The sequence below is a fragment of the Triticum urartu genome, chromosome 3 (genome assembly GCF_003073215.2).
Source record: "Triticum urartu cultivar G1812 chromosome 3, Tu2.1, whole genome shotgun sequence".
Lineage (NCBI taxonomy): Eukaryota > Viridiplantae > Streptophyta > Magnoliopsida > Poales > Poaceae > Triticum > Triticum urartu.
In genome coordinates this window covers 395,522,282-395,547,289 of record NC_053024.1, presented here as the reverse complement: position 1 = coordinate 395,547,289, position 25,008 = coordinate 395,522,282, and the positions used below count along the sequence as shown (strand labels likewise).

General features: G+C 41.1%; 1 protein-coding gene across 2 annotated transcripts in view; it reads left to right on the top strand.

Annotated features, from left to right (window-relative positions):
* The window catches only part of LOC125544087, a 30,370-nt gene extending 6,102 nt beyond the window's left edge, over positions 1-24,268 (top strand). Inside the window, exons 12-36 of one of the 2 annotated variants that reach the window (XM_048707648.1) lie at positions 693-830; positions 1,203-1,353; positions 1,435-1,796; positions 5,776-6,239; positions 6,313-6,615; positions 6,748-6,972; positions 7,156-7,246; positions 7,717-7,794; positions 7,952-8,242; positions 8,324-8,521; positions 8,680-9,159; positions 11,150-11,311; positions 11,388-11,717; positions 11,802-11,884; positions 12,498-12,602; positions 12,936-13,167; positions 13,449-13,793; positions 13,885-13,986; positions 17,382-17,525; positions 17,722-17,810; positions 18,213-18,295; positions 18,925-19,040; positions 21,729-21,814; positions 22,814-22,913; positions 23,542-24,268. In XM_048707648.1, coding sequence (XP_048563605.1) covers positions 693-830; positions 1,203-1,353; positions 1,435-1,796; positions 5,776-6,239; positions 6,313-6,615; positions 6,748-6,972; positions 7,156-7,246; positions 7,717-7,794; positions 7,952-8,242; positions 8,324-8,521; positions 8,680-9,159; positions 11,150-11,311; positions 11,388-11,717; positions 11,802-11,884; positions 12,498-12,602; positions 12,936-13,167; positions 13,449-13,793; positions 13,885-13,986; positions 17,382-17,525; positions 17,722-17,810; positions 18,213-18,295; positions 18,925-19,040; positions 21,729-21,814; positions 22,814-22,913; positions 23,542-23,607 — 4,824 coding nt within the window. In that variant the 3' untranslated portion in view covers positions 23,608-24,268. Of the gene's footprint in view, positions 1-692; positions 831-1,202; positions 1,797-5,775; positions 6,240-6,312; positions 6,616-6,747; positions 6,973-7,155; positions 7,247-7,716; positions 7,795-7,951; positions 8,243-8,323; positions 8,522-8,679; positions 9,160-11,149; positions 11,312-11,387; positions 11,718-11,801; positions 11,885-12,497; positions 12,603-12,935; positions 13,168-13,448; positions 13,794-13,884; positions 13,987-17,381; positions 17,526-17,721; positions 17,811-18,212; positions 18,296-18,924; positions 19,041-21,728; positions 21,815-22,813; positions 22,914-23,541 lie in introns of both variants that reach the window. The other variant, XM_048707647.1, reaches the window with a different exon arrangement.
* Positions 24,269-25,008: the final 740 nt, after the last annotated feature.

Sequence of the window (25,008 nt, the reverse complement as noted above, 5' to 3'; positions counted from 1 at the left end):
ATTGTGTATATCTTCACTCCTGCTGTTATACAATTTCTGGTGAAAAGTGTTAGGAAAGCAACTTAACTTTATTGAAGGCCCAAGGGGCATATATATATTACACATGACTTGAGGTGTAAGGAAACTAAACATAGACTAATAAGGACTCCTAGACCAATACTAATACTCCTTAACAAAAAGATGGTTTTTACTGATAAATTTTTGGAGAGCTTCCTGTAACTATTTTTGGTGGAATGATAGGCTCTCCATTCATTTTTGCCTTGTATGATTATGTTGCAATCTTCCAAATTTGAATTTTTTGGATTTCTTAGTGATTGATTGGGTCATAAACATGGATTGAGTCTCGTCCTGCATTCTGTACTAGTGCCCGTAAGAACACTACCCGTCTGGTCCACATTCCTAGCTACCCACCACCCACGCCTCATGACGCCATTCCCAGACCTGGGTATCTGGTGACTAACCAGAACGTACTTTGCCTATCTCTGTGTTTTGTCTTGTTTAATTTGGCATCTGTTTTTGCTACAAGAAAGTGTGTATGCTATCTTATGCCATCTATGTCAATTCTAGTTGCACAAGCTAGCCAAGATCAGTTAGGTAACCATATTGCTTTTAGCATAGTGCCATAGTGTGTGTAGACTGTCAATCTTGTAAAGAAGGTGTATAACCTGACGTTTTCTTCTTCTCATGTACAGGCTACAAGTTTGTTATCTGAAATATTTCCAGGAACCTCCCCCAAAATAGGTCCAACTTATTGGGATCAGATTCAAGAAGTTGCTATCATATTAGTGATAAAGCGCATCCTTCAGCGCCTGAGTGGCATTTTAGATCTGGTGAGTTTTTTATTTTCTTGTGCCTATCAGTAAATCATGCATGGTTCATTTTCATTATTGATTTTCTTCCTCTTGTGTACCATTTGTTTATTTACTTGAGCAAGATGTTTGCGAGTCTTAACGTGCAATTTCAGCATTGGAGGATGTATCAAAGGCCTCTCTCAGTTCATTACATGTTCAGTAGCATAATCTAATGCCGTACCCTTTTCTTTATAAAACAGTATTTGATTATTTTTATGGCTTTGATTTTAATTATCATACCAAAGAAAGATATCTGTGATTATGATGCCCTACTGTCCCATGTTTAACAAAGCGACTTGACTATGTAGTTATTTTTTTAATACCTAATGCATACTTTTTGGTGTCATCTAGGAAGGTCGTCCATATCTTCAAGTAGTCTTTACCGAAGTGAGTGCCTCTTTGTCAACTGAATCTAGCAGAGTTGGACAAAAGCAACGTCCACTTGGACTCCTGCATCAGATGATTGATGATGCCTTCAGAGGAAAGCGTCAGTTCTTGAATGGTAATGCCTACTTTATTCAGTTGAACTGTAATTGTTGTTGCGATTATGTTCTAGAGGCATTTCTGAACTTTTCTATTTCAGGTAAACTTCACAATGTTGCAAGAGCTATTGTTGATGAAGATTCGGATAAAACTTACTCGAAAGACGGTACCAAGTCAGAAAAAAAAGATGCTTTGATATCTGAAAAAGGTACAGTCCTTGGTCATGGACTTAGAATCCTGAAGCAAGCATCTAAGACTGACCCAACAGCTTCAAGTGTTCCTGAAAGCAGTTCAGACCACAAAGGTTCTACAAACAGATACTTGGGTCATGTATCTACCAAGCCGTCGACATACTTATCAAACTTCATAATATATATTGCAACCATTGGTGACATAGTTGATGGAACTGACACGACTCATGATTTCAACTACTTCTCATTGGTGTACGAACGACCAAAAGATGTAAGCTCCTTCACACGCTGGGTAAAAAATGTACCGTTTGTCCTTCTCTTTTACTTCTTCCAAAAATTACATGAAAGACCATAGCAAATTGTCCTCTTTAGAATGACATTTACTACTAATAACTGGAAACGGAATGCTGGTTGTATTTGTAATCACCTAAAACAAATAACTAACACCTCCTTCCCAAATTAGTTGTCTTAGATTGTCTAGATACGGGTGTATCTAACACTAAAATGTGTCTTGATACATTCGTATCTAGACAAATCTAAGACAACTAATTCGGGATGGAGGGAGTACTTATTAAGAAACTAGGTGATACCTTGCACGTTGTTGCGGGAACGTTTTGCAATATATTCAGTTAGAATTCGTTGTATGAAACACGAATATTTAGAATAATAATATGAGTACTAAAGCTGGGAAAAATATATGATTTGTGGTGTTTGATTGTTGTATAATGTAAATAACATAATAGAATGTAAATTCTCATGCATGTTTGCATGTTGAGGTGGCTTTTTATTATGCATGATTGCATGTTGTGGTGGACCATTCTCCATGCATGTTGAATGATGAGGTGGCATACTTGCATGTTCAGAGAAATAGGCTAGTGGAGGCTAGCTATTTAGATATAGAAGATTCCTCCACCTACATGTTTATTAATTCAGTTACCCTATAATTCACTTACACTAGTCGAATGCCCCGCGCATTGCTGCGGGAGTTTGTATAAAATAAAAACTGCGCTGAACTAATTAACCTAGGTATTGTCTTTACGGTTTCTCCTGTAGCAAGATAATTTTTTAATCAATATTTTACTAATAAATGTATATCTCTATATATAAGTTCAAAATTCGACGAAAACAAAAGAAAATGTGCATGTATGCGTCACTTTCCTTTCATATATTACTAGAGTATCAGGTGCATGCATGCGTCAATTTTTTGATTAAACACTATTTAGGTTGCAGTTAGTACATGCGATTGGTCCAACAGCTCTTAATGATCGGATGCCTATTGTGGACTCATCTAGTACATCCAATGGCTAAATTAATTTGAGTGATGTGGCTTAAGAAGAAGCAAGAGAATTCCTAGTAGTGGGGGCTAGCTATTTAGATATATTCCCATATTATTGAAAAGGGGAGGATTGGCAGGAAGAACTACCTATATTTAACTTCAAGAGTGGGGATTTGCACCCAAGGTCTCAACCAGGGACAGAGCTAGGAATTTTATTTGAGGGGGGCCAGTGAAACATCTAAAGCATTGAGGGGGGCCATACATAAGAATTTAGTGGTCAAATTCATAAGTCCACGTACTACTTAGGGGCAGTTTAAGATTTTTTTTACAGCATGGGGGAGCCATAAGTGGATGAATAAGTTCCCATGGCTTCTAGTATTTTGATATATCTTTGGCCGCTGTGAACGTGGAACCTCATGGCTGAACAAATAATAAATAAATATTAGTTATCACCTGTAGGTATTCGTGGGATTTTGTCTATGAGCTTAGAGCATCTCTAATCGATCCCCTATAATTTAGAGAAATAAACGGCCGAGTATCCTTTAGAGGAGTACATTTGCTCTTCTAAAAAAGTGTCGTTTCTAACCGCCCCCCTAAACTTAGATTAGTAAAACTTACATTTGGCTCATACATTTCGTCAAACAGTTGTTATGCGCCTTCGCGGCGAGCGGCGACGATGGTGACCACGCTGGAGTCATGAGTCCTCGTCCGCTGCCGAACGCATCACACACATCGCACGTTGCCCGCCTCATCGTGTTGTTGCTCACTGCCGCACGCGCTGCTTGTGCTCCCCGGGTGGACGCCGAGCCGCCCGAGTGGTGGAGCAGCCTGGGGTACCCGGAGGGGCCATCCGCTCCATCCTCATGCCCCGCTTCCTCCGGTGGCCGGACTGTGAATCCGCCGCAGCCGCCGCCGTCAAGGCCAGCTCCGGTGTGTCCGGTAGGTGGCCGTGACCGTGGATGCCGCTGCCAAGGCCAGGGACAAGATCGCACACAACCTCCTCCACTGTGGCTTCGCCGGCTCCGACTACGGGAGGAGCACCTCCGGGCTAGGGACAACGAGGAGGCGCGTCTCCGTGGTCGGAGACGATGGAAAGGACAAAAAATAAAGAAAAAAAGATCAGCGGAAGGTCGACGGGGCTGCGGGGTGTCGGCGGTGGCCGACGGAGGCAAGGAGGGCGGCGCTGGAGTGGATGCGGCCGAGCAGGGCAGAGCGGTGGGCGAGAATGGAGGCAAAAATATTTTACTCCACGGGTGGGCGGACGAGTATCTTTACTCCTCGGGGAGGCCACGGAGGATAAATTACCCTCCTCTAACCGTTATAAGGGATCGGTTAGGTGCCAGTTAGAGGAGGAAAACAGAATCTATCCTCCTCTAACCTATATAGGGGAATGTTTAGAGATTCTCTTATGTAGTAAAATATTTGCAACCCACGTTAGTCTAGTTTGGCAATGGTCAGCTCTATTCAATGTGAATTTCTTCAACAACATTAATACTGCGTAGAGACCCTCACCAATCAGTGCAAGGCAACATTCATAATGTGGAGTATGGTTGGAGCGAAGGAGCTTCAGGCCTTCACATGGCAGTGGTTGTTGCGTTGTATCACCTTTAGATCTTTGATTTTTTCATGTTTATTCAGTCACGCGCTAAGCACCGATACGGATACAAGTATCGGTATCGGGCCGATACGGATACGTAAATTCGCCATTTTGAAAAAAATGCCAATACGGGGATATGTTTTACTATTTTTTAATTCAAAAATAAAGTATATAAGTGCATTCAGAATGTCAATTGTGACCTTTGTACATGCATGGATTCCATGGCTCTCTGCCTTCAGCAAATGAGCAGAAACTCTAGAGTAGCTACTCAAAGCAACATGACCACACTAGTTACATTTCCATTTAGTGTTCCCCTCCAGGTGATTTCTCTATAATCGTGACATGGCTCCACAATGGTGCCCTTAGATTCGCAGGTACAGCACGAGGTTCAGCAGGAGGAGCCATCTGGAGGAGATGAATATGAGATCTTCGGAGGAGAAAGAATAGGAGATGAGCTTGGCTGGGCAGGGAGGGGGCATTGGTGAGGAGGAGGAGCTCGTCGCCAGGTAGCCGTCGCCGCCGCTGGTGCTGGGTGAGGCGCCGCCTGGTGTGAGCTTGGGAGGGAGGAAAGAAACTGGGAGGGAATGGATGGGGGTCATCGGGGGAATCACGAAAGAACCAATGCTGTAACTTGCTTCATCCGGCATTATAAGATCAAATGTCTTCTTTGAGGTGGCACAAAGACGAAAGTAATTAGTTCAACAAGGCCGATGATAGAAGGGCTGGGCCTAATTAATTGTTCTGGTATAGAGATGAATGAGAGGATGGAGATAGCGCATTGAATGGTTTGATACCCTCTTTACTGGGCTGAGTGGGCTCTTAAATGGGCTGGGCCGTGCCCAAAACGTATTGGCAAAGTATCGGGATTGTTTTAAATCATTTATTCATGGATACTCCATGGATACGTATCAGGGGGGGGGGGGGGTATCGGAGGCGAGCTCGCTACAGACCATGTTTCGTTGGCTTTGTAAAACCTTTTCTATCTTAATATACATACATGCAGTCCTCCTGGATGATCTCCATTCTTGATGATTTCGAGTCCAACCTGAAATTCTATGCATCAAACCACAATACATATCAATTATCATGCCGTATACTCTTCTAATTCAACATCCTTAAAAATATTGCCTAAAAAGAATGAGAAAAGACTAACTGACACATTATATTGGTGAAGACATAAAGTGCAACGTCATTTGTATGAAGTAAACGCCTTTTAAGAAACACAGGGTAATTACTGTTCAGTGTCCTTATTCATTTTTTAATGTGAAACTACGATGGAATATTGTTTACATTCAATTTCTTTTGTCTTGCTGTTATTGTAGTCCAAAGTGGTTCGAGAATTATTTTGGACTAATATAATGTTCGTTTGCCATGCAGCTTTTAACTCGTTTAGTTTTTGAGCATGGAAGCACTGACGCAGCTGCGAAGGTAGCTGACACAATGGGTGTGGATTTTGTGCATGAGATAATATCAGCTTGTGTGCCACCAGTTCTTCCTCCACGAACAGGACAAGGATGGGCTTGCATTCCTATTTTAACCACAGTTTCCAATATTATTTCTGAAAACAGTTCAACAGTTCCAAAGTCCCTCCCCCCTGATCAAGGATGGAGTCCACATGATTCATTGTTGTCTTCTCGCCGGGATCCGCTGTATCCTCTTCAGTTAAATTTAGTGAAGCATTTAGCCCAATTATCATCAGTAAGAGCAGTTCTGGCATGTGTGTTTGGAAGTAGCATACTATCTGGTGACAGTGAATCATCTCCTACTTATGTGAAGGATGCAATGCAAACCACTGAAGTTGAGAGGTCATTCTATGAATTCGCTCTTGAACAATCAGAGAGGTAATGAATAGTCATTTTATGCCATCATGTCCCAATCAACTTTTCACTTTGTAAGTATCTAAGTTACTTGCAGATATCCAACTTTGAACCGGTGGATACAGATGCAGTCTAACCTTCACCGGGTATCTGAGTCTGCCGTGGCAGTTAAAACTGAAAATGAAGTCACCGTGCATCAATCAAAAGGAAAAATTTCTATTAAGCGAGCTCGTGAACCTGACAGTGATGCTGAATCAGAGCTTGAAGATGTCGTCATAAATGGAAATGCCGCTTCAAGTACACTAGAATCCCCTAAATATGATGATGCTAAACTAGAGCCAACAGCATTTATTTCTTTTGACTGGGAGAACGAAGGACCATATGAGAAAGCCGTTGAGAGGTAGCAGGATTTTACAAGTTTTTCTTGGCCACGCCTTTTGCTCTACACACAATGAGAGTTTCTCACTTGCACTTGGCCATTGCTTGTTGTGATAATTTCTATGTGACAATTAAACTTGCTTTGTCTCTGTAGGCTAATTAATGAAGGAAAACTAACTGATGCTCTTGCTGTATCCGACCGTTGTTTGCGCAATGGAGCGTCTGATAAATTACTTCGATTGCTCATTGATCAAAGGGAAGAAAGAAGTCTAGGCACAGGACAATTCCGCCCATATGGTTCCCGTAACTTGGGGAGCAATACTTGGCAGTATTGTTTGAGACTGAGGGATAAAAAACTTGCAGCTCAGCTTGCTCTTCAGTACGTCATGTCATTTTCGTTCCAGCCTTATTAGTACAATAAACCTTTTGATTTTGTGTAGTGAAGGCATTCTTTCAGTTTTAGTATATTTGATAGATGTCCATTTTGAATGCATCACCGTTGCTATATTTTTGTTCTCCAGATAGGCATATTGAGTTACTGAGTGCATACTTTCATTTCTAGGTACCTGCACAGTTGGAACCTTGACGCTGCAACCAATGTTCTAACTATGTGCATCTGCCAATTACCTGAGAATGATCCTATGCGGAGTAAGGTAGCTTGATTTGCATTTATTTACATTTCAAGTTCACACATTATCTTGAAAGGTCATATGGACATATGTTGTTGTGTGCCTGGTCAAGTCATGGCTTTACTTAGTCTAAAAAAACTGTGATTTCATTTATGCATATCACCTAACAGATATTCCTGTCCAAGCCAACACTAAGTAGCTCTTGTTGGTTTGTCTTGCTATCTAACTTTAAAACGTAACAATATGTGCTTGACTGTGATCGTGTCATTCTATGACACAACCTGTTTAGTTTGACGCAACAGGTTCAGTTTCTCAAAATTTAGCTTTTACGACCTGGTCTAGCATTTCTTGTTTGTTATTGTACAATCCCACCACTCATTCCTGGCCATCTTCAACTCAAATTTAGGGCGCCTATTATTCTTAATTATATTGATACCTAGGTCCTTCTATGTATCCATCATTTTTTTATAATTTTCCGTGTCATTTTGTAACAGGTGCTACACATGAAGCAATCTCTGCAGCGGTATGGTCATATTATGAGTGCTGATGACCATTACACCAGATGGCAAGAGGTAAGCCAATCAATGAATGTCATATGATTTTGATCTTCCGTCCCACTATTTTAAATTTTGTGACAACATAGGCTTCAGAATTGTTCCTTAAAAGTATGTGTCATTTTTTGTATCAAAGTTTTCCATGTTTAAACTTGACTGACATTCAAATTACTAGGTCGAAGTTGATTGTGAAGATGATCCAGAGGGGTTAGCACTTAGGCTTGCCGCCAAAGGAGCTGTATCTGCTGCTTTACAGGTCGCCGAAAGTGCCTCTCTGTCAATTGATTTGCGGAGGGAACTGCAAGGTCGCCAGCTTGTCAAACTTCTTACCACTGATCCACTTAATGGTGGAGGCCCAGCTGCGGCATCACGATTTCTATCGACCTTACGAGATTCCAATGATGCTCTTCCTGTTGCCATTGGTGCCATGAAGTTATTACCTGACTTGCGCTCAAAGCAGCTTCTCGTATGTTGCCAAATCTGACAAGAGTTAATTGTACTAAACTTTTCTGACAAGGATTAAAATAATACTGATTAATTGTTTCAGGTGCATTTTTTTCTCAAACGTACAGTTGGGAATTTGTCAGATGCTGAGATTGCTCGACTTAATTCATGGGCGCTGGGTCTTCGTGTTCTTTCCTTATTGCCATTGCCATCACAACAGCGTTGCTCTTCTCTGCATGAACATCCTCAGTTGATTCTGGAAGTACTATTGATGATGAAGCAACTCGAGTCTGCATCTCTGGTATTCCGTTTCAACTAATTTTTTGCATGTCAACTCTCATCCTTGGAACTTTTTGGGACAACAGAAATGATTCTCTCCTTGGAGCTGCTGGCCTGCTGCTATACTAGGAACATGTCAACCTACTGTGCTAATGGAAGATTTCTTCTTTATGACTTCAGGTTTTGAAAGAATTTCCATCCCTGAGGGATGACAAGTTAATCATTGCTTACGCTAAGAAAGCAATCTCTGTCAATATTGATTCTACTCTTAGGGAACCTCGACAAACCATCTCTGCGGCAAGAGAAAAACAAAAAAAGGCTGCCATACCAGCTAAAACAAATTTTGTGCAGAGTTTTGGCAACTTTCAGAGAGAGGCACGTAAAGCATTCTCATGGGTGCCCCGCGACGGTGGCACCAAAACCCCCCCGAAAGATATCCCTCGGAAAAGAAAGAGTTCAGGCTCAGGTGATAGATCCTCTTGGGAAGCGATGCCTGGTGTACAGGAGGAGCAGACACCTGTTTACCCTTCCGAAGGACAAGATAGACTTCCTTTTGTTTCTGCTCCTGAGGAGTGGGTGCTTACCGGAGAGCCTGATAGGGATAACACAACTCGTTCATGTCATAGATATGAATCCTCTCCAGATATCGCACTATTCAAGGTGTGTTTGCTTATCAGGCTTATCTTTCTTCGAATGCTACTGATTTATAAGTTCTTATCCTGCATTATTCTGGCTTATCCGCAGTCCCCCCTTTTCCGTATTATGCATCAAGGGCAGCTAGTTGGTAGCTTTGAATTATTGACCTAACATTATTTCCTGATGTGCCATTTTTTTAGCGGTTAAGTTGGAAATACTGCTAAATTGAACTTGATTTTAGATTAATTCTCTTTCCTACTTATAAAGTTTACAGTTGGTGGCCGTCCGTTCACTCCTATGTCCCACCTCTTCCTCTCAGCTCTGTCAAGTGGACCATGCATAGAGACCTAGCAGGCAGGTAGGTGGATTAAAAAATACTGTATTAAAAAACACCCCCTTCACTCATCCTCTCTGTCCTGCTGCTGCATGTCTGCACCGCATGGCCTTCCCCAATCTCCTTTCTTCTGCCACATACTTTCCCGATCCATATCCATCTGCACTGTCACTATTAGTACTTTCTAATCTTGTTCAGCCGATTATTCCCCTCATTTATGTATCGTTCTTGTCATCGGCTTCCCGTCACGCTCAGTCTCCACTGCCAACGCTTGCTCGCTGTCATCGGAACAATGCCGAGGTGTAGTACGCCCGACCAATGCGCCCACTCGCCACGAGCATAGCGTGGAGGCAGTACCCCTTGCTAATCTACTTGCCCACACTCGTTGGACGCACTCGCGCAAGAACTGCTCCCTTCCTCATGAGGGTCGGGCTATGCCCCTCTATGTTTGCTGCAATCTAGGTGCAGCACCGCATCTTCAGTTTTCTCTTCCCTGCTTCCTTTACATCTTGACAAAGTATACCTTGTCTAATCACACCCATTCGCCTAATTGGTTCCTGAACCCATTAGATTATAGCTTAATCAATTGCAGTTTGTTGCTGCAGTGGAATATGTATGCACGCGACTCTTCCTTGCACGATGTTTGAATTTCTTGGACGTTCTCTACCTAATGCATGCAGCACAGACACATATAGGTCTTTCCTGGTTGCTTGAGAGCTCAAAAAACTAGTTTTGTTGCGTTCGGTGTGTTCTAGACAGTATGGTTTTATCTACAGAACAGAGAAATTAGGGCTTCCTGCCAACGGTTAGTACACATGTGATCAGAAATTGGGTTGGGAAATTCAGATTTCAAAGCGGACATGAAAAATCTTTTTTTTTATGCTGCACCACTCGAGGTTTTACAAAAATAACTGTATATGTTCCAAGGAACAATTTTCAAAACAGTCATCATAGAACTTACGGTACAAGGTTTACAATTGGAAGATACTTTCGATGTGAATAATTTTTTTACCAGACTATCATCACATGTTGACCAAGTGGGTTGCCCAAATTTTCGCCGCTAAAAAAATATATAACTTGTATATTATAGGACTCTTCTCCTTCAACATGAGAAATTCATCCATTTTTATATAGTAATAGTAGGACTCTTCTAGAACATGAGAAACGCATCCTTTTTTAATAGACAACACGTGTTTCGAAAAAGAAACCTGCCTTATATTTATTCTCCAGTATTTATGTGAGTCCATTTGCTGCCACATTGCTTTGAAAAAAACCCTTGTATGTTCCATTTGTCGACCTGTTCATAACAAAACTCATTTAAGCCCATGAGCTCAAGCAGACCTTTTTTAGTCCAATATCTCCAGACTCTAGAGTACCAAGGTTTGTCATGTCTGTAGACAGTACATATCACCTTTCATGTAATACAATTACACCAATAAGCCTTCGGGCCATGGTCAATATATAATCAGAGTTATTAAAGTGAATTAATTTGATATATAGCTAGATTAAATTATATTGTGTCTCATTTCTCGTGGTTCCGAAGCGCAGCACGGGCATCTTACTAGTATTATTGAAAAAAAGAATGAAGTGTCAATATGAAGCAACTTCTGAAGTGTACGTAAGTGATAGTGTCAATTTTTTGTCATCTATTTGTGTAATTCTTTGTGAACCAAATTCTAGGCATTGCTTTCACTGTGCACCGATGAGTCAGTAGCCGGAAAAGGTGCACTTGAACTATGTGTTACTCAGATGAAGGTTGTACTAAGCTCCCTACAGTTGCCTCTCAATGCATCTATGGACAATGTTGCCCGGGCTTATCATGCAACGGAAACTTATGTGCAGGTATGAAAAAGAACTAGCAGCATGGTAATTTTGAGTATCATAACTTGGTAGATTAACATCAATGACATTTCATCAGGCAATCTCTTATGCAAAAAATCTACTAAAAAAGCTCACCGGGAGTAGTGATTTGTCAAGTGGCTCTGAAAGAAGTAGAGATGCTGATGCTGTTTCTGTGGACGCTGGCAGTTCAAGCACTGGGGTCCAACATCAAGATGAGCTGTCTGATCTCCTTGCTCAAGCAGATATGTGGCTAGGGCGTGCTGAGCTTCTTCAAAGCCTGCTGGGATCAGGTATTATTGCATCACTTGATGATATTGCTGGCAAAGAGTCTTCAACTAGTCTACGTGACAGGCTGGTCAGTGATGAGCGATACAGCATGGCTGTATATACTTCTAAGAAGTGCAAGGTGAATGTTACAACTTGTTTCTGTCTATACTTCATATTTTTCCATGACAGTGATAAGGTAATTTAATGACGTGATCAATTTCAGATTGATGCTTTTCCAGTGTGGGTTGCTTGGGGCCATGCTCTAGTTCGAATGGAACACTACGCTCAAGCCCGTGTGAAATTTAAGTAAGAGAAAACTCTTCTTTGTTGTTTCTCACTTTCTCTTATAAGCGCCTGCCTGCAGAAGAAATTGAAGATTTAGTTACAAATACAAAAGAAATCAAGGAAACAAACAGATAAAAAAAACACTGCCTTCAGGAAAAAGAAGACATCAGAGGATGATGAACTGGTTGCTAAATGTGTAGTGATCTCGCACTGGTTGCTAAATGTGTATAGGGTTGCAGATGTAGTGGTATGCTCTCTTAGTATAGCTGTCTAAGGATATGGGAAACCTAATGGTTAAAGTAAAATTTCTTGCATAAAATTGCACGTTTATTTTCTGCAATCGTCCTTTTATCATTATTCGTTAGAAATATGGTGAAATAGGTTGATTGTCGTCAATTTGTCACAGCGATAAGCAGTCTAAAATTGTTGCCTACAGATGGAGCATTGGAAAATTTTGTAGGAATTGGTATTGCTTACATCCAGACTGTCAGATATGAGGTTGCAATAGCTGACCTTGGGCACTCTGAGTCTCCGCCTTATCTTAGCTTGGTCAATGACTCCATCCTTGAGCTTGTTAACCATGGTGATACTTTCTGTTGTACAAATCTTCATTTTTATTGCATTTCTTTTCCAGGCAAGCTCTTCAACAGTTCAAAGGTGATGCGCCTCCTGTTGTCCTTGATATCATTAACACAATTGAAGGAGGTCCTCCTGTTGATGTTTCTTCTGTTCGCTCTATGTAAGGGATTAACATCAATTGTGTTTCATCTTTTGAAACTTCTAACAAAATGTTCTTTGCACGGAGCAAAGTAAAATTGCCCAAGTTATTCTGGTCAATGAATCATCATATTTATGATGTATATTTCGTATTTATTAACTCAGCAGTTAACCTTTTTTTGGTAGAATTGTTTCTTTCTCTAGTTCTGGTATTAGTGCTTGAGGTTAAGAACTGGTTGGTAGTAGTGCCCCTGAACTGAAAACTTATTTACCAGTTCCCTGGCATTATTAATTTCAATCAAGAGATATGTGGTTTTCCTCTTCTTAAGTAACTGCTATCAAACTGGCATTGCAGGTATGAACATGTAGCAAAAAGTGCAGCAACCATCTTCGATGATTCCCTTTCTGCTGATTCTTATCTTAATGTTCTATATATGCCATCCACATTCCCACGATCTGAGAGGTCCAGGCAATCCAGAGATTCTCTAGATAACCAATTTTCGTCTGCTAGCTCATACCTTGAAGATGGTCCTCGCAGCAATCTTGATAGCGTCCGATATGCAGAGTGTATTCATTACTTGCAGGAAGTAAGATTTGTCCTCCTTCAAAGGTGTTCCTATTTTTCTTTATTAGCTCAAACTTTGGCATACAAGGTTTACCCTAGAGTTTTCTTTACACTTTCTAGACTCTGCGTACTTGTAATCACTGTGATGACCATTTCTTACAGTGGCAATTAAAGCCACACACTTGAACCCTGTTCAGGTTTTGGTTTGCCCAAGTCCTTCTGAATTTATTTCAGCCACTAGATTGTATGGTTTGCCAAGTCCTTTTGAATTTGTGATTAATGGTTTCTTTCGGATACTTGCAGTATGCTCGCCCACAAATGCTGGCTTTCATGTTCAGGCATGGCCATTATGCAGAAGCATGCTCTCTATTCTTTCCATCCAGTGAACCAACCGCAGAAGGGGAAACATCTTTGTCTTCAGTTCCTCGGAGTGATCCTTTAACAACTGATTATGGGACAATTGATGACCTGTGTGATCTATGTCTTGGATATGGTGCTATGTCTGTATTGGAGGATACAATATTAGCAATAACTCAATCCACGACATATCATGACACAACTGTGATTCAGTACATGAACACTGTTCTCACCCGCATTTGTAACTACTGTGAAATGCATCGGCACTATAATTATCTTTACAATTTTCTGGTACTATCATCAATTTTTCCTTTGCGTCACTTCCTTTGGAGTCCACTGCTTTCGCGCTAATTAATTTTTACATTGAAACATGGTGTATCAGGTTCTAAAAGGTGACCATGTGGCTTCTGGCCTTTGCTGTATTCAGTTATTCATGAATTCAATGTCCCAAGAGGAATCTCTGAAGCATTTGGGACATGCCAAGGTATTATGATTTTCATTATCAATGTGTTACAAACTTATAATTCATTAGTTGGTCTCTATGCAGCTCCGTTACATATGGCACTTTGACAATATAGTTCAGTCTCGATAAATATCAAAGTGTTCGCTTACGGTTTCTATAACTGCCATATTTACCAAATTTAATATTGCAACAACTTCTAATCTCCACTCTAGAAAAGGTCACTTGACATGAGTACATATTTACATGAAGTCATGAATTAAACATAGAACACTGCTATCACATACATGGTACACAGCAACCAGCCTAGTGCTGTGCCAACTGAACCAAGTGAGATAACTAGGAAATAATTCTCGAGAACAGTCACGAACCACTGAATCATGGTTTCTCGAAGAAATAGGCTTCTTGAGCACCACCGAATCATCAATTATCGAGTGCACCAGTGGCGAATCCAGGATGAAAATAAAGGATGGGCTCAATTCACTAAGCTAAATTGAGGCGAGAAGCAAAATTTTATGAAATTATGAAAGAAGTGTAGGTCTGCCACATAGTATAACCCATGAACCTGTAAAATTTCAACCAAAACTATGATCATATTTGACCCGCACAAATAAAATAAAAATTAAACACACTAACTACAATATTGTTCACTTAACTCTTGTTCTGTTTGTAGCTTACAGCTGATCATATTTTTGGACGAATTTGTATGCTATAAAATGAAGTACCTCCAATATTTTTTTTGTAATTGTTGCCACTTCAAAATGATTCTGCTAACATTATGTACTTCTGCACACATATTCAATGTGATTTCCCCCCTTAATTCTGGCGTTTTTTTTATTACGGATTAACTTTTATCTTGTTCTGCTTTTACCTACCATTGTATTGTCAGACATCCTTGATATTAAAAAAAATTATGACAAGTTTATTGGTGGGTCGCGTGCTATTGCAAACTGAGAATAGACACAGAATAGACACTACGATATGTATTGCCAGTGCTTGACCAGTAGATTTTAATTAAATGTTCACCATTAGCTATCAGGGGCAGTTGACAACGAAAATTTTGATCTATGGTTCCAGTCCTCATTGTTAGAGTTGTACTCCCTCCGTCCCAAACTACTTGTCTTAGATTTGTCTAGATAGAGATGTATCTAACACTAAAACATGTCTAGATATGTTAACAGTGCAATATCCCCATTTACCAAACTAGGGCACAACATGGCTTTTACCTCTCCAAACTCAGTGTTGTTGATATATGTTAGCCATGTAATATCCCCATTGAGCTGTTTGGGGTCCAGCTCCCTTCGCCTGGAAAGACGAAAGGGGGTCATTGGTACTACATTGTTTTAAGGCTCTGATACCATGTGGTAAATATGCAGAAATCACCTTATACAGTAGGGGGATACTACACGGGTAACATATATACAACTCAAACACTCATATACTCGGCCTATAACAGAACAGCAACCAGCTTGGAACCGCAGACAAACAACTAACCAACTGTCGACAGAACCAGCTAAGCAGCTAACTTGAAAGTAGTACAAAGCGAGCAGCAAAGATTTCATAGGACCACATCATGCACATCATTCCATTAAACACCTGACATAGGACACGTGCAGCGTTGTGATAAGCCTCATACGGATATCGTCTGTGAAGCGAGGCGGAGCGTATGGAGTTGACGGCGATGGCGTGGGAAGGGGATGTCCTGCTAGCAGAAGCATGTGCACTGGAGACAGCAAAGGGAGGAGCAGCACGTGCAGGTGGCTGGAAGGCGAGAGGAGCCTGCGGGGGCATGACGGGGATATTGAGAGGAGCCACCTAGCGCAGAGCTTCTAGAGATGCGGAAGCGGGGGCGTGACGGGGATGTCGAGGGGAGGTGTCTGGCGCAGAGCTTCTAGAGAAGCGGAGGCGGTGTCACAGAGGGGACAGCAGAAGGAACAGACCTTGGCTGCTAATGCTGTGGTTGGATAACTAGGCTGTTGGTGTAGCATGTGGAGGAGCAGGTTCGGAGGCACTACGCCAGTTTGGTAGTGGGCTAGGTCTGATCAGGAGTCTCTGGAGTGGTTATTTTTTTCTGGCTAGTTTGTCTGTTACTAATTTTTTCCTCCTTTTTACCAAAAAGAGTGGAAGCATAAAAATACACATTTCTCCATACAGTACCAAAAACAATCAAATTGAGTTGACCGGTTTGGCTTGTTTTTCTTGTTCGTATTAGGACTTTGGGCATGTATAATATCCAGCCCACTTAGCTGAACAGGATCCCTGTAAATCAGCATTCCTGTAAAAGTAACTCAGTTACACAGAGAGTAAATTTGGCAACTAGTTGCCTGTTCTCGCAAAATCTGAAAAAGAAATCATGGATACAGGTCATGCTAAAGCACTTGCACTTACAAAAAGAGCATCAAATAGTTTTACCATTTGTGACCTAGTAAAAAGTAGATAAAATTTTAGGGCCGATTATATAGCTACGAATTTGTCTTTTTCGTACAGGTCACAAGAGGTCTTATTTTTTTGTAAACCTTTGCAGGGGCACACTGCAGATGATATAGCATGGCTTGCATCCACTAATTTGTGTAGCATTATACGGAAACTCATAAAGTGGTTTTGAATAATGGGGTGTAAGTGTCAACTAGTATGACACCATCCAGTTATACTACTTGTGACTCTTTTCTATAACAAAAACTTGGTACTTAAGTGTTATGCTCAAATTAGACTCTTTAATTTAATGCATAGTTCAACCTCCAGTGTGCCACCTTGAAGAAGCACTTCTTGGACCTAGGGTTATGTATCTTGTCGTAACAATCCGAGCCAGCAGCTTTAGTCATATGAGGGTCTAGAAACGTTAGCAGTCAGTTCTAGATTTTGTACAACATGCAGTTTTTCTTTTTGTGCAATATTCTTAGGCCGCACATAGAAATGTAAACTTACAGGTGAATGGTGGAACCCTGTACTGTTGCAGTCATTTGACAGCAAAGCTGCTTTCTAATGCACTGATTTAGTAACATTATGCAAAACTACTTTTCATAGAGTAAATCTCAGGGAGACTAAATGTGGTCTGCACTGCTGCATAAGGAATCTAAATAGTAGAAAACATTGTAAAAAAATCCCATGCTCTCTAGAAAAATAATTGTTCCTGGATATCTTTGCACAACTTGCATCAACTAACTTTCAATGAAATATTCCCATGACATACATGCAGTTTGATTTGCCTCATCTTTAGTGCCAACAGTGTTACATTTGACTACTGTGGATGTTATTTAAGCAAGTCTAATCATTAAAAAAATACTTATAAAATAGAAAGTTTTTGGGTTATTTTGGACCTGGCTATGCATACTTACATTGTAATTTTGAACAGTGGCGTCATAATAATTAATCAATAATGGTTTGGTGTGTTTCTTATACTCAGCTTCTTATGAGTGCAGACACATTTTGAGGAAGCCTTATCTGTACGAGATAGAACAATTGAGGCTACAAAATTGGTATCACGGACTGCTCGCAATAAGAGTGCATCGGAAAAACTAACTCGAGAGATGATAATGAAATTTTCTACCAGAGTTTCCTATCAGGTGAGGAAATTGTCAAGGAAGATAAATTACTGGGCGAACATGGCTTATTTCCCTTCTATAATTTTTTTTGTGCATGTTTGAGACTGTTTCTCTGGGACCCACCGACGCGCATGTAGTTTTTTCTAGCTCTGCACTCATTTGGTGCCCAGTTTTAGACCTAGGTATGCTAATCGAGTTGCATATGTTGAAAACATAGATGGATGTTGTGAAGGCCCTCAACAGTGTAGATGGGCCTCAGTGGAAGACCTCCCTGTTTGGAAATCCAACTGATCCTGAAACTCTGAGGTTTGTGCTACTGCTTTGCTTTTTAAGGTTAAATATTTTTTAACTGCTCTTGAAGGAGGGTACACTCCTACACATGTTATCTGAAAGATACACCCCTCCTGGACGATTCCTATTATTGCATGGTCATGTCCAGTTCACATTTTCGCATCATGATTTAGCTTTAAATTTCCTTTATTGAGCTGTTTTAAGTGCCAATGAAGAATTATCTACTATAAATAACCATCTTGTTGTATTCAGATGAAAGTTTTGCTGACACTTGCAGGGATAACTCTTAAATTTATTATCTTTATGATCGGTATCATTACCGATCTTCGCTTTTCCTTATGCACCAGTACTTTGACTAGTCCATCTTTTAATGCCTGGTGTGCTTATTTGTTTAACATAAGCTCATATTATTTGCAGGCGAAGGTGCATGGTTGTTGAAACTCTGGCTGAAAAACATTTTGATTTAGCTTTTAGAATGCTTCATGAGTTTGATCTTCCAGGTTACTTATATTCCACAACCTATATACCTAAATAGCTCATCCCCACTATCTCTATTATCTCAACATGCAACACATGCCACCTCATCAAAGGCCCACCACAACATGCATGAGAACTATTTTTCATTAGTTGATCCCCACTAATTATTTTTATTTCAACATGCACACATATCACCTCTTCAAAGGCCCACCCAGTATGCATGGGAAAAAAATTCCATTATGTTATACTCCCTCCGTTCCGAATTACTTGTCTTAGATTTGTCTAGATACGGAGGTATGTAGCACTAAAATGAGTCTAGATACATCCGTATCTAGACAAATCCAAGACAAGTAATTCGGAACGGAGGGAGTACTACCTATATTCAATATTTTTTTTCAACTATACAATAATCCAATCCAATATATAATATGTATCTTTAGTTTTTTTCATATATTATTAATCCAAATGTTTGATATAACCAAATCTTAATGAAATATATTGCAACAAATTCCCACCGCAACACACGGGGTATCATCTAGTTTATACTCTTAATTTTGCAGAATTAATGTTAAAAATTGATGCTTATTTGGGAACAATGTTTGGAAGTAGGCATCTATATACTCAGAGTTACTGACAGACCAATTCTTTTCAGTTGTGGATGTTTATGCCGGTGTAGCAGCATCCCTCGCAGAGAGGAAAAAAGGTGGCCAGTTAACGGAGTTCTTGAAAAACATTAGAGGAACCATAGAAGATGATGAATGGGATCAGGTGATGTGTACTGTTTTTTTGTGTGCAGCCTTCAGCTCTGCTTATAGTTATAGGGTATCAATCTCAGAAATAATAATATATTCTTGTAGTAGATTGTATTGTTCATGGGAGGATCTTTTGGAAGTTTGAGTTCTGCTTTGTTGTTAATTACCTCATCAGATGCGGAACTAATGTGTAGCCTATGTAGATATACATGATGTCATATGACATTATTTGTGTCTGGAGTTCACAACTTCCAAAGAGTCACATATCCGAATTATTGCTACAACAACAACAACAACAACAACAAAGCCTTTAGTCCCAAACAAGTTGGGTAGGCTAGAGGTGAAACCCATAAGATCTCGCTACCAACTCATGGCTCTTGCACATGGATAGCAAGCTTCCACGCACCCCTGTCCATAGCTAGTTCTTTGGTGATACTCCAATCCTTCAGGTCTCTCTTAACGGACTCCTCCCATGTCAAATTCGGTCTACCCCGACCTTTCTTGACATTCTCCGCACGTTTTACCCGTCCGCTATGCACTGGAGCTTCTGGAGGCCTGCGCTGAATATGCCCAAACCATCTCAGATGATGTTGGACAAGCTTCTCTTCAATTGGTGCTACCCCAACTCCATCTCGTATATCATCATTCCGGACTCGATCCTTCCTCGTGTGGCCACACATCCATCTCAACATACGCATCTCCGCCACACCTAACTGTTGAACATGTCGCCTTTTAGTCGGCCAACACTCAGCGCCATACAACATTGCGGGTTGAACTGCCGTCCTGTAGAACTTGCCTTTTAGCTTTTGTGGCACTCTCTTATCACAGAGAATGCCAGAAGCTTGGCGCCACTTCATCCATCCGGCTTTGATTCGATGGTTCACATCTTCATCAATACCCCCATCCCCCTGCAGCATTGACCCCAAATATCAAAAGGTGTCCTTCTGAGGCACCACCTGCCCATCAAGGCTAACCTCCTCCTCCTCACACCTACTAGTACTGAAACCGCACATCATGTACTCGGTTTTAGTTCTACTAAGCCTAAACCCTTTCGATTCCAAGGTTTGTCTTCATAACTCTAACTTCCTATTTACCCCTGTCCGACTATCGTCAACTAGCACCACATCATCCGCAAAGAGAATACACGATGAGATATCTCCTTGTATATCCCTTGTGACCTCATCCATCACCAAGGCAAAAAGATAAGGGCCCAAAGCTGACCCTTGATGCAGTCCTACCTTAATCGGGAAGTCGTCAGTGTCAACATCACTTGTTCGAACACTTGTCACAACATTATCGTACATGTCCTTGATGAGGGTGATGTACTTTGCTGGGACTTTGTGTTTCTCCAAGGCCCATCACATGACATTCAGCGGTATCTTATCATAGGCCTTCTCCAAGTCAATGAACACCATATGCAAGTCCTTCTTTTGCTCCCTGTATCTCTCCATAAGTTGTCGTACCAAGAAAATGGCTTCCATGGTTGACCTCCCAGGCATGAAACCAAACTGATTTTTTGTCATATCTGAGTTATTGCTAGTACTCTATAAATGTCATTGTATATCCAGTTATATTTCTATGTTCCCGCATGTTTCATCGGGCATTCAGGAAATTCAAGTATCACAGTACAAAATGTGTAGATGATGCTCCATATTTTCTTTTGCAGTAGAAAAATGGACATGCTGTATCTTTTTTTTTTGAGAAAACACAAAAGCTTTGCTTTTCATTGCATAGAAGAGTCATTACAAGCCCCAAGAAGGACACACCCGACGTACAATAGCTCAAGGAAAGCCACAAATAACACACAACACAATGTCCCTAGAGGCGACTTCCTCCAGGAGCAAAGCCCAAGGAACACACATAGGAAACATAAAGAAATAATGTCATTTGGTTTATGGTTAATAATGTGAAACGCTCTTATATTTCTTTACGGAGGGAGTATATACAAAGTGCAAATATAGACCCTGCCAGCATAGTATATTGTCATGTAACTGGAGTATGAACTGAGCAACTAGTGCAGGCAATCATCAACTCATCACACGGGCTAGTGCAGGCAATTAAAATACAAATTGGCTGCTAGTGCATGGAGTCTAAATACACAATAGCATACTATGATGGATCGAGGGAGAGAAGGCAAGATGGAGTCAAACCTGAAGAAATTTGCGGCAGACGGAGGGCGCTGCTGGAGACTGTAGGCTTGCCGGTCGACGGTAGATGCTTTCCAGCTTGCCGGTGGTCGTTGCCCGTCTACTGGATGTGGCCGCGTCCCTCGCCCGCCGGCGTCGCTCCCGGCGAGCTGTGCCGTTCTGTGCGAGGAGGGAGGACTGGACACAGATTTGATTCAACTTTTTTATTTCTTTTCCCATCCTTGTCTGTACGGGAGTGAGCGAAAAAAGCAGGGAACAGTTATCCGCGCGCATGTCGTTCGCCATAGGAAATTTTCCATCAGCTCGGACCTAATGTTTCTGATCCTGTGAAATCTGAAGGAAAGGAACAAATCCCATACGGGAATAGAATTCAATTCCTGTAAACCAAAGGCCTTCAAAGGATTTTTTTCTTACAACAATCCTATCCTACAAGATTCCTATGAAATTCCTGTAAACCAAAGGCAGCCTCAACATAAGATCCTTGTTTGGTTGATTACTGTATGGGAATGATCTTGGTGAAACGCTCTGCTGATCTTTTTGTTCACTTTTTTTAATAGGTTCTGGGTGCTGCTATAAATGTTTATGCTAACAAGCATAAAGAAAGGCCAGATCGACTTATTGACATGCTAATCAGCAATCACAGGTATCGCTTATTCATAGCAAAAGAACTACTCAATTGTGCCACTGCATTTCATGTGGAAGATAACTCTTTACTTCAGCCTTTCTTGCTAAAGTGCTATAAATTTCTTTATGGTACCTGTGACGTGGTGTTTTTTTTAAATTATATTTAAGTGTTAAACTGTGAATGCATTGCTTATCAGTGATTGGTTACCTTTTCTTGCTTTCTTGGGCATTATCATGTAATTTGCTCCTCAAGTAGGGCAGTTAATTGATACAGTAAGGGAGGTTCAAACAACATTCTTTAGTTTGGATTTCTTGCACTGTAAACTTAGGATCATGTCAGCAAACTGAAACTTCTATAGTTACAGAAGTGATATGTTTATATGCAAAGAAAAAAGGAGCGATCGAAGTTCATAGGTGCGATCACTTTTATATCATGCCTTCACATTATACCTATTCCACTGTAATCATCCCCAAAAGTCATTGTAGCTAGTTTGTACACTGAACCTGCATTCCCAGAATTGTTAGACACTGCCACCAAGCAGCACAGTGGGCACCTTTAAGTGTTACCTCAGACATGGAAGCACATGATTATGCATCATGTGTTTGTTAACTTTATACTTGGAAGTTGTTTCCAGATAATACGAAGGCAGGCACCTGAGAGCACGCCTTCCTGGGTGAAAAATAGATTTAGCAAATGTCAAAAAGTTTGGAAAAATTTACATGTGTCCATACATTTTCATGGAAAAAGATCAGCTTTGTGTCATGTATTAAAAATGAAGTTTAGTGCTTGAAAATTTTGCTTTATTAGAGCACTGAATTAAGATAATTTGCTCATTGGCAAAAATGTTGCTCTTTTTCCCCATGAAAACCACCATCAGATAGAAACTTTAACATGTACATGCATGAACTTCTAAGTATTTGGCGAGAATTTACTGTTTGTCCCAGGAGCACATGCTTCAGGGAGTCATTTTGCCGCACCCTCTTTCTCACCTTTCTGAATTTTTCCTAATTTCTACAGGAAAGTACTTGCTTGCGTTGTTTGCGGCCGTCTAAAAAGTGCATTCCAGATAGCCTCACGAAGTGGAAGTGTAGCTGATGTTCAATATGTTGCCCATCAGGTCAGCCATCTTCCACAGATCTACATATGGTTGGCACTTAATGATCAAATGAATTTATGTGTTTTCCGTTTTACCTGCATCCATTACAACAAGGGGCCATGTAATGCGCACCAAAATTAGTTCTAGTAAATAAACAAAAATGTACTGATTTGGTTCCTTTATGTTATGTTTGGGTCAGATATGTTTTGGTCCCTGAACTTTTCAGTGTTACTCCCTCCGTTCCAAAATAAGTACATCAAATTTGAACTAAAACCACAACACTTATTTTGGAACGGAGGGAGTACTTATGTAGTTATTTGGTCCATTAACATTAATAATGGTACCATTAGTCACTTCCAAAAGTGCATCGATTTGTTAAATCTCAGTCATTGGCAAGTGAGGCGAGGCCTATCGGTTGGCTGCTGTTTAGAAGTATTGATTTGGACCTGTCTTCAAGTCGAATAGTATACTTGGAAAGTTATGACACTTAGCAGGTGTTACCTCAAATTTGAGGGACTGATTTTGAAGACATCTCACACATATAACTGATGCATAAATGCATCAAGGGAAGTGAAACCGGTGCCCTGTGCCCCCCTTATCTGCAATTTGTTTTGTTCTCTTTTCTGACTAACATATTCTCCTTTCACAGGCATTACATGCAAATGCATTGCCGGTTCTTGATATGTGCAAGCAATGGCTGGCCCAGTACATGTAACTGTAAGTGTTCTGACTCTGCCGAGGGAGAATTTAAATTAGTACAAAAAAAGGGGTTTTGCACCAATGAGCAGAATTCTTCTCTGGGCCAAGCGGGTTAATGCAGAGATCAAGTTCAGAACAAGACCCCCCCCCCCCCCCCCCCCCCCCCCCCCCCCCCCCCCCCCCCCCCCCCCTCCCCCCCCCCCCCCCCCCCCCCCCCCCCCCCCCCCCCCCCCCCCCCCCCCCCCCCCCCCCCCCCCCCCCCCCCCCCTCCCCCCCCCCCCCCCCCCAAAGAAAAGGCCAAGGCGTACAGTCCTTCCTCGCATGTGTGCCATATGTGCATGCCCGTGTGTACATGTTTTTGGGTGTTGATGCATTTGCACAGGGGAGTGCATGCATGCGTGATGTGTGCTGTAAATTTTGCAGTTCCATTGCCTCCATCACCAGTGATGGATAATTCTACCATGAGGGATGCAAAACTCAGAAATGCTAGTGCCTACTTTAGTCAATGTTTCTATGAGAAGTTTTGGCTGATCTTGATTCCTGATCTTGTGGTTTCTCTTTTTGAGATGCACATTTGTATAGCAAAGTAGTTGTACATGCAGCATGCACTTTTTAAGTAGCAGCTTTGAACTCTTGATTTTTAGCTCATGAGAAGAAAAAGGTCAGTCTTTCATCTAGTGCTTCCCCTGTGCTATTGGAGTATTATTATGTTTGGTGGTACTGTCGATGGTTTTGTTTCTGGTTGGAGCCACTCGCGTTCCTTGTATCTTGTGAAAGTTAGTAAGAGCATCTCTAAGAACAGTCTCTTGGAGGTTCGAGATGCGGCAGGAGGTCTTACGAATCAACTTGTGATTTACCCCAAAAGAGTGAAGGTTTGGAGGCTGCCTCAGGGTATACCATTGGGAACCACATTCGCTGTGAAATCCCAAGGAGAATAAGGTGATCTTTCATGTTATTAGTGTGCCTTTGTGATGACACCTGTCCTGCAAATGGTGATTAGCTTGTACATTGGAATACATCGACGTCTTCAGTTATCACTAACCCTACTCCTATTTGCGGTTTACTTTGGTCACTTGCTTTGCGTTCATCATATATGATTGCATATTTGACTAGCAATTGTTTAGGCACATCTTTATATTCTGACCCACCATCGACGTGGTGAGAGACCCCCTAGTCGCCGGGATACCATCAGAGCGTCCTGTGCTCAGAAAACTGTCTGTTGGGACATCCCACAAGGGGTATAACCCCCAACTAGTCGTTTCCCTCTCATTATTCTATGAATTCTCAAAGCGGGTTTATAAAAATGCAAAATCTAGGAGTACTTCAAATAGGTTATGCCTTAATTCTCTCTCTAGAAATATAATCCCTTTGCAAAAAAATGTAGGACGTTTTTTCAGCTTAAATTAAAGGCCCCGTT